Below are 9,953 nucleotides of genomic sequence, written 5' to 3' on the forward strand. Positions count from 1 at the left end.
TGCTCAATGTTTAAATTCAGAACAATTGAGGGCAAATACACTTTCGTATAAAAACCTTACAAAAAGAAGTTTACTCAAGTGTGTTATTTAAGTGTACTTCTTTTAAACTAACATATAAAGTATACTTTCAGTCTACACTGTCAAAGATTTTTGCTGCCTTAAGGAAAATTTGCTAGTAATTTCACCTTACTATTTTAGTTATTTTTACTTTAATTTATCAAAATAAACCATTATTTTTATGTTACATCGTTAAAATGGTACGTTGAAATTACTTTTGAGTGTACTTAAGCACAATTGTGTACTTTTAATGTACTTCTCAGAAATAAAGTATTTTAAGTAAAATAACTATAAGTACATTTATAAAGGTATACTTCAAGTGTTATAACTTAATATCCAGAAACATAGCAGTGTACTTAAAGTGCAAAATAATATAAAAACAGTGAACGATAAGTATGATATTACAGTAAGTTCACTTAAAGAAAACCTATTTGAAGTTTAAAAAGTTGTATTTTACTACTTTATAGTTCAAAACAAAATGTGCAATTGAACTATCACTGAACTAGTAAACTATTAATATTGTTATTAGTTTTACTGTACCTGTTCACTACACAAGTTCACTACTGTAATATAGTTGCAGTATAAACAAAAAATGTAGTCGCAAACTAGTTGTGTACTTGAAGTTTACAACCTTTACTCAAGTCAACGTTAAAAAAACAGAAAATGTAGCCCTAGCTGCAAGTATACTAATATGTCATTTCTTAATTATTTCTCCTAGACAGCCAGCAAAGCTTAGCTAGTCAAACAGGTCAGCTGTATGTTTAATCCTGTTGATACTGGTTGACCAGGGAAGGTATTGCTGGTTCAGCTAATCAAAACAAAACTCTTGCTCCTGATGCCCAGATTTTTCTCCTGAGAAAAACACCCTGTAAATCTCACACGTCTCCTATAGACTTTTAGAAGAGATCTCAGCATACCCTACAACTGTGCTCCGGTTTCATACCCATATGAAATGTATATTAAAGTAAATAGCTATGAAAGAGCAATAAATTGTTTTTGTTCAGGTTTGAGCTACATCTTCACAGAGTTAGCCTACATTTGGCTTCATGTCTGGCCTCCAGATATTATCATTCTCAGGTCCAAAGGAGAAATCTGGGTCTTTTTAAAGATAGACACTGTGTCATTTGACACATCAGCGTTTGACCACAGCTGTAGAGACAGACATACAGATGGACAGACAGAAAAGGGGCCCCAGCTTTACTTGTGGATGATAGAGGATGATGGTTTTGCTCAAGCATTCCTATGGAGAATGGTTTATTTTCACTGCAAACATAACTGTCTGTGGCAAGAGTTTTGGCAGCAATTTTACTCAAAACGATGCCAAACATCTATCCTGAAACATTAGCGCCCTCTGTAGGTGACCGATAGTGAGTGCATTTGACTGCGTTAGAAATGCAGTGCCCTACTTTATGCATGTAGGGCACTGCAGATGTGTCTATAGTACACATTTATAGACAAATCATTTTGGGTACTACAAACAAAACAATTTCATTTTCATTATTGAGCAATTCAACAGTAATATTTGTAAAAAAAATTATAGACAAAGTTCAAAAATATATTTTTATATGATACCCTTGATTTGCTCTAATGACTTTGACTTGGACTTTTTTCTTATGTGTCTTGTCAGTCTTTCACATTGCTGTTGGATGACTCTATGTCACTCCTGAGGTTTAATTTTGTTCAAAATTCAACAGAAACTGCACTTGATTGGCCACGATACAAATTATTAAAATAAATAGCCTAAAAACTTAGTACTAACACATTGATGGATAAGCAAAATGGATCATAAACATATAATTTAAAAAGTATCAAATCTGGTCAATTAGAAAAACAAAGCACAGTTCAGTCATAACTGGCATAACCTTGAAAGTACTCTTTTGTTTCGTTTTGGTTGTCTTTATTTGAACAGACTTTTCATATTGTCCGTTTATATTTCACATTCTTGTGGTGTCTGTGGAATTGCATAGTTTTTTTCTTATAAACATTGTTCAATGAAAAGTTTTAAATAAATATTTTGAAAACAAAACGCATTTTAATATCAGCTACTCATGCTATTTACATGAGCTTAAACAAGTTAAACGACTCAAGACTAACTCAAAGGCAAACTCTTTGTCAAGATAAACTCAAAGATTAGATCTGAAGAAGACTAATTCCAACGACTAGTTCAACAACAAACTAAAATAATTAAAGACTAAACAACTAACTCAACAACGTATTCAATGACTAACCCGAAGACCAATTCAAACTTTTATTCTCCTGGATCAGAGTTGTTTATACAGCAGCTGTTGTGTTGCGTTCTGTTCTGTTAGTTATTCATCAGTGGATTTGTGGGAGAATGTGACACATGTGCAGCTGGCCGAAAGTATGCTTCGTAAAAACAACTTAACATTAAAGAATCATCTGAAAACATTGGACTACAACAAACAACCTTTACTTTTCTTCATTATTAAATCTTATTATTGTTAATTAAATCTTGATTTAATCAATGCATTTCCTCTGGTTTATGTTTAATTTTTATGCAATGTGATTTCCCTACAATGCCCTAAATCAGCCAATCAGACTTCGCCACATGCCGTCAGAAAGCTATCAGCTACCTATAACTCCTGCCTTGACCCTCATTGCATCAAGAGAGCTCAGTGTTTTTTGGATACGTGCAGGTGTTCGTCCTGCAAGAGCAGGATGTGGCTCAAACTGGTGACTCTTGTGATTCTGTGTGCCACAGGCAAAACATCTGAAAATGTTGCAGAAAGCGTTGGTGAGGAGAAGGAGCTCATCATTGCCAGAGGAAAACTTCTAGTGAGTGCTCGGTACAGTTTATATTAATACTGTACACTCAGTTTGAGAGAATTGTATATTTTATATACTGCACAGCGACATTCATTTTTACAGTTTTTTCTGCGTTTTACTGACAGGCTCCCAGCGTTGTTGGATGATCCATAAAGAAAATGCCAGAGCTCTATGAATTCCTCATGAAGCGATGGGCATTGTAGTATCCTAACATTTCCTTGGATTGAAATCTACCTTGAAAAATGTTTCATGTTTCAATTTCTTTTTCCTTTTGTTAACTATTGTATTTTTTAGAGAATATGAAATGAATAATGAATATTTCTTTAATATCAAGTATAAATTGAATAATATATCAAAGAAATTCAAAATGTTGTGAGATACATAGTCCTATTTCTATAAAGTTGCTTTGTTAAAACAGCATTTTACCAGCACGTTAATGAAAAGTTTACACGCCGCGAGTGCTGTATGTGTGCCATATGTTTAAACATTTGAAAGCCAGAGTCAAAGGTCTTTTCCGGTTTGTCGCTGTTAACCTTAACCTGCTGCTTAAAGTCACAACCTGGAATACGAGTCAGGAGAGGATAAAAAACCACGGCTGATCTTCTACAATGACAAAGACGAGGAGGTCAAGGTAGAACAGACTTAAACACGCATCATCTCACTGTGTTTTGAAGAAAAATATGGTTACGTGGACTACATGGCTATGATAAATTACTTTCTTGTCATGTAAGTGTCTGTCCTAAAATGTAAAAGAACTTACATACACAGTAAAGATGGACTACTAAACAAAACTGTTATTTAAGAGTGTTAAATTAATTACATAAATTACCTTTTATATATAGGCCTACATTACTAATGCATAAACATTCATAAACTGCATCTGTCAATTTATTTATAAAGAGAATGCATATATTTAGTTATTATACTTAATGTCTACTGTATTATATGTTATATTAATGTAGGAAAATACCATGGTGACAAAAGAGGAAGAGTAGCCTTTTTTATGAAATTAGGCTACAAGAGATTGTTTTGATCATGTTAGTCTCTTTAAAGCTTTTTTCACTAACGTTTTCCTTCCTAAGGTTGTGCCTGTGAAAAAGATGAAGGCAGATGAGATCAGCAGCTTGCTGGATTCTCTTGGTTTCTATAAGAGGTCACAGAAAGGTGAGGAGGTCCCAGACAACTTCAAACATTTCCCTTTAAAAGCGCCACGGGATGAACTATGACGCCTGCTGGTTTAAGATGGTACAGCAGCCTGCTAAACATGACGTCCTGGATCTCAAGACTTTACACAGTCAGACTCTGGACTGACACAAAGATGGCAGTTTGTTTTACCACTAGTTTTACTACTTGTCTTAATCTCACAGTGTATAGTTTTTACAATAAACTTTAATATAAAACCTTTTTCTCTTTGATATGTTCATTTACAAAAATGACAACACATGGACATTACACAAAATTGAAGTAAGAATACCTGTGGCAAGAACAGTAATTTGGTAACTATAGTAACCATGCTACATTTCTGTAAGAGTGACGTCTGTAATCCTGCTGTCAGACTCCATCTGTTTAGATGGATTTAATCTGGTTAGCTCTTGGATGGCTCTAATTAATCTGACAGAACACACAATCCAAATGGGAGATGTATGCGTGTACGGATGGTGTTTATCATGCCTGTGTTTTACACACCTATACCACAGAATCTGAGAGTGGGTTTGGCTAATGTCAGCGGCTCAGTGTTTTTAAATAACAGGACGAGAGACAGTGAATATCTCAGGGACTTTTATCAAGATAATGAAGGTGAGACGTCAGTCTTTGTAAAAGGTTTTAAAACCTGTCTAGATTATATATTGTACGTTACAAAATGTGTTGCTTTTTCATGAATCGCAAGTGGATATAAAAAGATAATGTAAATAAAGCACAAAGTGAGCACTACTGCTGTTATGCATTTTACATGAATTGAATATAAAATAAGCTTTCATAGTATTGAAATGTTTTAAAGCCAATAAAAATGTTAGTAGTAATCTTAGATATTTAATAGCTCCATATGATAATGTCCTGTAAAAAAATCACTTTTAAAGTTTAATCAAAATTTTGGCTTTCTATTTGATCAATGATCTGAAAACCCAAACATTAGATTTTTATTTAACTTAAAAATTTAAGTCAGCTTCAAAACTTAAGTTTTTAGTTTTTTCAGAGATGAAATTTCTTGTGGAGTTATATATATATATATATTATAAGATAAGTGATCACAAACTTAATATCTTAGAGACAGATGTCACATTTGTCACATCAGATGTCACATCAGAATTTTTTCGTTTATCTTGAACTGTGCTTATATTTGTTTGGTCAGAGCTTTGGTAAACGTATTTTTAAATAAGACCGAGCTGTACGGTGATATTCAAATTATAAAATAACTTTTCTCTAAAATGAAAGACAATCTTACTAAAGCATCTTGGACTATCAAAACATAGCCAGTATTAAAATTATTCTTTGATTTTTGCCTCTATTGCTTTACAGTAATGAGACTCTTTTGGAAGTTTAAAATATTCTCATAAAACCCACTGACTATGAAGATTATGTTATTTGGTTTACCCCAGGGGTTGAAAGACATCTATAATGGACAATTTAAAAAGCAATTTCATTTGATTAAACATCATTACTGAGTGAATATGTTGTTAAGTGATCTTATCAATCCTGTCGATCTTGACTCACCTGATGTATCTGTGTTCTTCAGGGTGTACTGAGGTCTCCTCTCATCTTCCACTGCAGATGCTGCTCTATTTCAACAGCTTCTTCTTTCCTTTCTGGTGGATTTCTGAGGTTGTTATGCTAAACGTAAAGGTGTGTCAGGTCCTCTATAAACAAATAATGTCATTCAAACTCATATATAAACCAAATGTCAGAACAACTGTATCAAGATACATGTAAAGTGCTTGTTGTGCAGTACAACAAATGGTTGTATCATTTGTGTTACATCATGCTTTACCTTACAATGTAACATTTCCACTTTGTTACATTTTGCTTTAAATGACAAAAATTAGAATGTTGTCAAAAACAACTAAAAAAATCCAAGTGGTCCCAAAAGCATGGATAAAATTGTCCTTTAAATTTGGAGGGTGAGATTAAATTTGATAATTTTAATGAAAACAAATGTCACAAGCCAACTGAGGTTAATGGCAAATGAGAAGCTCTTAACTATTTGAAAATGCTTTCAAATAAGGTAATTTATTATTTTGGTCCTCTGTATTTTGGAAATTGTCTGGTGCAAGGTTATTTTAGTTCACTGAAATTACAACTTTGAAAACGCTCCTGTTCATTAAAATCAAATTAAATATTGGACAAAAATTATTGGAAAAACTGAAACTAATAATAAACAAAATAAATAAAATAAGAATGAATTAATCTTATAGCATCATTAAAAATAAACAAATTAATCATAAAATGTCAAAAGCATATACAAAAAATGCTAAAACGTTAAATAAAATTAACATAAAAATAAGAATCTAAAAATAATTAAACTAAATACGACTACATCCGTGGTAATGACCAGCCGCTTTAAGCTCTAGTGATTCTATAGCTTTCCTGTGGCTCAGTGACAATGCCAAAGTCATGTGTTCGATCCCAGGGGATTGCATATACTGTATAGTACAATGCAATGTAAGTCGCTTTGAATAAAAGCATCTGCCAAATGCATAAATGTAAATGAGAGGGTACATGTAGTCACTCTACCACGTGAGCACGCCGGAGCGCGCCCCTGCGGGTGGCAAAATGACTTTTTTAAAATATGGAAACGCAATGCCGCGTACTTCATTCCTTTGCAAGTCGTAGGAAAGTCGTAGGGGTCACCGTTGAGTGTTTTAATCCCGATTTCTTTGTTTCTCCTATTCACCCCAGCCATTTTGTTGGGTGTTTTGCCACCCAGGGGAGCATGTCCCGACATGTCTACATATGAAAGGGACACCAATGCATACCCTCTATTATTGTATATATTCCATTTACATATTTTATATATTTTTATATTTATATAAGAAACTGCTAATGGATGGGTAGCAAAGCCTCTTGAGGGGGCAACCATGATGACATCCTTAGATATGAGATATGATATTCTTATTAAAATATACCTTTTTGTAATCTGTTATTCAAGTATACGACCATTATAATTTCTAATTTCAAGAAAAAAGACTTCACGCTATATTTCACTGAACACCTCTCTTGGTTATGTAATATATATCTCAAAAATATTTTCTAGGTCCTAGCCTAACTTTTTTCTTACCTCCTCTTTAGTTTGCTTTACTGGCCATGTATTACCAGTGTTTGCTGGTGACAGGACTGGTGCTGATCAGCATATTTGAAGGGTTGCGTGTGTATCTGGGTTATGTCGGGAACCTCAAAGAGAAGGTAAATACTAAAGAAACTTTATAAATCATTTATTAGAACAGCTGGTATTGGCCTCAGCATCTCTAATGCATGTGTGAGACAAACTAATACATAAGAAATTAAAGAAATGGGAAAGGAATCTATAGTTCCCTTATATTTAAAGGTTCATGAAAGGTTTAAATAAAAAATATTTATGTACATCAAAATTAGTTTCTCAAAGATTATATATAGCCTTTATGCCTTATAACGTTCGTATTTTATGTATAACATTTCTCTCTCTCTTTCTCTCTCTTGAGGTTCCAGAGTTAGCTGGATTCTGGCTGCTGTCCTTTCTGTTCCAGCTGCCAATCCTCCTCTTTTTCATGACGGATCCAGACATCATCATCCTGCCTCTGGAGCGAGCCGTTCACTCTCTCTACCTGACCTTCCTGCTGGCCGAGATCCTGGCCTCGTTTCTCGCCTTGCGTGTCATGACTCGTAAACTCGCCCTGCAGTTTCACATGAGACAGTTTGGTCCAATACAGAGTCTTCATACAGTAGAAGCCCTGCCTATGCTTGGACTATCGCATGGGAGCAGGAGTGTGTTGCCTGTGATGGATATCCCTCAGCCCCAGTGAGATCTAGCATATTTTGGAGATTGGTATATACTGTTGGTTAAAAATCAAGGCTTGTAACCAAACAGCTGTTGGTTCCTTTTGTGACCTTTAAGTTCAAGGTTAGGGCAATTGGGAACATTGATCTTCATGTTCTCAGATCAACGTTATTGCTGGTCCTACCTTTGGATTAATCCAATCTGATTGTAGGATTTTGTTTTCGGTCAATGTTAGGTTTAAAACTGGGTCAGGGGCTTTTGATTTTAGGGATAAGATACGGTTAGAATTTAGGTTATGAATATGAAATAAGCTTGAAGTATAAAAAGAACTGACAGCAAAGTTCATATAGAAAAAACAAATGATACAGATTTTACTCGGCCCAAATATCTCTACCAGGTAGACCAAAGCCATCAAATATGTCATGAATGGCTACAGTGCGACAACATGCCCCGGTCTTTCTCCAATCAACAAAACAATACATATTATATTATTTCTTATATTATAGTATATTGTATTGTATTCTGTATAGAAACAAATAAGGATTTCATAACAAAATGTTGGCAAAGAAAAAATCCACTATGTTTTTATGTGACATATAGTATGGTATAACTAGAAAGACAGAAAGATGTAGGCCTATGGCTTGTTTATTATTCAAAATTACCAGACATTAATAAACATTGTAATTATTTAGTTTACTGTAATGCTCACTTTGTCTTATTTTAAGTCATCTAGAGCCCCTGGCATTCTGAGAAGCGAAGCATGTAAAACAGTGTAATTCGTCTTTTAACCACATGAAGTCGCTCTGAGACTGTAGTCAGATTTCACTGTAGTAAATGAGTCATCAGGAGGCTAAACTCTCATGCGGAGGATACACACATTAAACCTTGAGCATATCTCTCCTGTGAAATATTACAGAATTACATCCAAAGTCCAATTATTAGTATTCATATCTTTTGTGATACACATTTTCAAGCTAACCTACAACATATATTGCATGAACAATATGATGGTGATGGCATGGGCGTAAATCTCTTTTAATAGTAGGGGGGGACAATACATATAAAATTTCTCAAGAGCAATTATGAAGGGGACACAAATAACACAGTCAAAATTGTACTTACTACGACACAAAGCGACAATATGCATTAGGTTTATAGGTGTTTCATGCAGACTTGCAGTCATATTATAACTGAATTGAAATTGTGAACAATAAAGCTTTTTTCCATTTATATATATGTTTTGTCTTTGTTGTGAAGACAGGAACTACCCATGATACTACATGTTGACATTGAGTCACTTTTTAAACACTTTTAAAATGTTATCCTTATTTATACTGCAACATTGTTTGACAAAGTAAACGTACATCGACATCATTGAGTGGTTGTTACTTTCAGCTGGCTCCGCCAACAAACTTTGTTCATGTTCGTGTACCCAAACAAACTTAAATTCTGTGTTGTACTCGTTGATGAATCGCCCGAGTTTCAGTAAACTGAATGTTTAGTTTATCCGCCGCGCACATACTGCACACAATAGATGCTGAGAAAACGATCCACTCCATCTGAATGAAAGCTGAGCACCTTTTGTGGACGCTAGATATAGTGCCAGCGTCACAAAACTGTAACCGGTATGTTCGCGGCTGTGTGTGACACGGGACCTGAATGGCGGGATCGGTGGCTTAGTGTTGCGGTTAATGTTCACATCATGCAAGGTCGCTTATAATATAATAATGAATGCGAAACGGCTTCGGCGTGTTAGTTGCAGTGTGTGAAGTCTTATGTAACAAGCTAATGTTAACTAGCTAAGTAACGTTTAAATCGCTAACATAGCAGATTCATGGAAAATGCATCGTTAATCAGCATTTTCTGAAACAACTAATTTATTAATGAATCAGCATAAACTACATTAAAGAGAATCACTTCATTTAAAGTGAATAAAAGATCCTTCTTACTGGAGTTCAACAACCACTGATGAACTGAGCCGCATAACTGACTTGAATGTGTTTTGCAATGCGCAGATGATATGAACGTGGAGAGCAGGCATTGGGCCAAACCATTGTGAGAGGCAGGGGAGGGGGAACTCAACAGTTTCTAAATTTAAAACGCATTTTTGCTTTTGTATTTTCTACTAATTACGCAATTA

At 34.5% G+C, this 9,953-nt stretch overlaps 2 protein-coding genes across 2 annotated transcripts; both read left to right on the top strand.

The window, feature by feature from the left end:
• Positions 1–2,703: 2,703 nt before the first annotated feature.
• Positions 2,704–4,203, top strand: selenoe (selenoprotein e). Its single transcript, XM_056746235.1, has 4 exons — positions 2,704–2,853; positions 2,970–3,046; positions 3,397–3,475; positions 3,927–4,203. The coding sequence occupies exons 1-4, from the start codon at positions 2,737–2,739 to the stop codon at positions 4,068–4,070; spliced, it is 417 nt and encodes a 138-aa protein (XP_056602213.1). The 5' UTR covers positions 2,704–2,736; the 3' UTR covers positions 4,071–4,203.
• A 308-nt stretch (positions 4,204–4,511) lies between these two features.
• Positions 4,512–7,838, top strand: zgc:112294 (transmembrane protein 17A). Its single transcript, XM_056747023.1, has 4 exons — positions 4,512–4,641; positions 5,579–5,685; positions 7,129–7,242; positions 7,518–7,838. Exons 1-4 carry the CDS (start codon positions 4,512–4,514, stop codon positions 7,836–7,838), a joined length of 672 nt encoding a protein of 223 aa, XP_056603001.1.
• The last annotated feature ends 2,115 nt before the right edge of the window (positions 7,839–9,953 follow it).

The sequence above is a fragment of the Triplophysa dalaica genome, chromosome 4 (genome assembly GCF_015846415.1).
Source record: "Triplophysa dalaica isolate WHDGS20190420 chromosome 4, ASM1584641v1, whole genome shotgun sequence".
NCBI lineage: Eukaryota > Metazoa > Chordata > Actinopteri > Cypriniformes > Nemacheilidae > Triplophysa > Triplophysa dalaica.

Coding starts and splice junctions, on each gene's coding strand:
- zgc:112294 (XM_056747023.1), top strand. CDS start 4,512: ATGCCTGTGTTTTACACACCTATACCACAGAATCTGAGAGTGGGTTTG. Junction 4,642..5,578: donor CTTTTATCAAGATAATGAAG/GTGAGACGTCAG, acceptor TGTGTTCTTCAG/GGTGTACTGAGGTCTCCTCT. Junction 7,243..7,517: donor TCGGGAACCTCAAAGAGAAG/GTAAATACTAAA, acceptor CTCTCTCTTGAG/GTTCCAGAGTTAGCTGGATT.